Raw genomic sequence first — 2,523 nt, 5'->3', positions numbered from 1 at the left:
TGAGTTTAATAATTAAAATATTAATTTTTTTTTTTGTTAATTTTACTTAGCAAAAATAAACATATAATTTAGATTTAAAATAAATCAAATCATTAGATTTAAAATTGATAAAATTAAAAATTAAAAATTTATTATGTTACAAAGATAAAATCTTGTATTTTTTATTATTATTCAAATGATATGATTGATTAGGACCGTTTGGGATACACATTTAAGCTAAAATAGTCACATTGGACAAAATTGATTATTTTAACCAGATATGACAAAATGTCACATCTAACTTATTATCATTTTATTTTTTCTCTCATGAAAGTCAAAAAAAATCTATCTAAAACGAAACTTTTTAATCTCAAACTTAACCAAAAAGCCAACTCACATCCCAAACAAACTCTATGTATCAAAGTTAATGTTTTTAACACTTTAACAATAATAGTACAAGTATCGTAACGGCATTGATTAACTATGTTTAAATTAATTATAGAACGTGCTACACTCTCATTATATTCTTATCAAATATTTTAAGTGTACCAATTTAAAGATGAAAAAAAAATCAAATTGATGAAAAAATTTATAAATTTTAATTATTAAAATTATAAAGTTTTTCATCCGTGTGTAATTATTTTTGAACAATTAACCTGATTTGTAATTTTTTTAATTAACAAAACCCTTTCATTATAGCATTATTGCAATCCAAATCACACAACTTAAAAAATAAAAAATCATAAAGGACCGAGAGGCAACTTGAGTTAGATACCTATACGACAAAGTGCCGACATTACCACGCAGTAACAGATGGTCCTGCACTTTCACTTCCAATTAGGCATTTCAGGCAAATAATTTAATTTTTTTACTAACTAATACAATGTTGTAACAAAACATATGATAGATGCAACAAAATTATTTGTTAAAAAACAAAAAGGAAAAAAGAAAAGAAGAAGAAGAAGAGAGGAATAGGTATCATACACATAATGAAATAGAAAACCAGAGTAACAAAGCAATAAGAAAGTCCAAAACACAACACAATCAGCTAAGCTTTTCCTTCTTCATTCATGAAATAAGCCACTCTCTCCAGCATAGCCACAGCTTGGTCACAAGTCGGGTTAAACAAATGGAACACATGGTTCTCCCCCACAGCCTCCATAACCTCCACCACTCCTCCCCACCCACTCTTCTCCAATTCCTCCTTGTAATACCAACCCCTATCCTTCAACATATCTTGCTCAGCTACACATACCAACACCTTCTTACAACCCAAGCTCGAAATTTTCGGATCCAAAACCGGGTTGAATAACGGGTCATCATGCCCACTTGACAACGGGTAAACAAAGAGCCACAGTTTGTGAGAAAGCTCCTTCCCAAAAATGTTATTACATTCGGCACCAATTGGGTCCTTCCCTCCAAAATATGGATGGACTAGAACAGTCCCAACAAGCTTCATCCCATCTAGCCCTTCCAACCCGACCCGAATGCTCATGTTGTGTGCTATATTACCCCCTGAGCTATCTCCTGAAAAAAAGACTCGATCAAAATCAACATAGTCCTTTAGCCATACCTCACCACCACTAGTGGTCGAGTGAGAAGCAACCCACTTGACAGCGGCCCAAGAATCATCATACGGGATTGGGAGAGGGTGCTCCGGGGCTCTTCTAAAGTCAACAGAGACAACGACTGCATTGGCTTTGGCAGCGAGTGAATTGAGATAGATTTGGTATGTGGGAGAGAAGGCGGATTCAATGCAAAAGCCACCACCATGGAAGTAGACAAGAAGAGGAAGTTTGTGATCTGGGTTGGGGGTTTTTGGGATGTAGAGTCTTGCAGATAAGCCAGTCTCTGGATCGATTACCACATCTTTGGATTGGACTCCAGTTTCTGGATTGGTTGAGGGAGGGACTATATCGGTACCCATTAATCTTTCTACTCTGCCATCTCTGTATACTCGAAACCCGAGCAGTGTGAAATCGCTGACTACTTCCTCAGCTGCATTTGAAGCCATGGTGAAGCAAAGAAATTGAGCAATGAGGCTTGTGTTTGTTTTGTGAAGTATAGTATATAATGAAGTGTGTGGAGTTATATACGATGATTGGGTTATTTTTGTTTTTATTTGTTTGAAGCAATTTTGTATAGTATGGGCGTGTTTGGGAAGGATTTTTTTTGAGGTTTTCTTTAAAAGATAAATTGGTTATAAAATAATAAAAAAAAAAATTAATCTAAACAAAATATCACATCAAATCTTATAATTATTTTATTTTTTTTCTCACAAATATCACATTTAATTACAAAAAAACTTAACTATCTTCTCAAATGTAAAAAATTTTTCTCCAATAATATCTTATAATTAAAAAAACCTACAAAAAAAAAATATATATATATATATATATATAACGCACAAGTTTATACCAATACAACTGCAGAACAAGATATGAAATAAAATACTGATCAAAAATTTTTAGGCGGTTGAATTTGTCAAACAAAGGTAAATTTTAGTTTAATAAATTTATAATGATTAGATTTCTCGATCATAAC

The 2,523-nt window shown here is 32.5% G+C and overlaps 1 protein-coding gene across 1 annotated transcript; it reads right to left on the bottom strand.

The window, feature by feature from the left end:
• Nucleotides 1-823: 823 nt before the first annotated feature.
• On the bottom strand, nucleotides 824-2,211 carry LOC114303524 (putative carboxylesterase 12). The gene has a single exon (XM_028248664.2). The coding sequence runs from the start codon at nucleotides 1,991-1,993 to the stop codon at nucleotides 1,028-1,030; it is 966 nt and encodes a 321-aa protein (XP_028104465.2). The 5' UTR covers nucleotides 1,994-2,211; the 3' UTR covers nucleotides 824-1,027.
• Between the last annotated feature and the right edge of the window lie 312 nt (nucleotides 2,212-2,523).

This window comes from Camellia sinensis, chromosome 2, assembly GCF_055761805.1.
Source record: "Camellia sinensis isolate YWXY chromosome 2, ASM5576180v1, whole genome shotgun sequence".
Lineage (NCBI taxonomy): Eukaryota > Viridiplantae > Streptophyta > Magnoliopsida > Ericales > Theaceae > Camellia > Camellia sinensis.
This window is presented reverse-complemented; position numbering and strand designations above follow the sequence as displayed.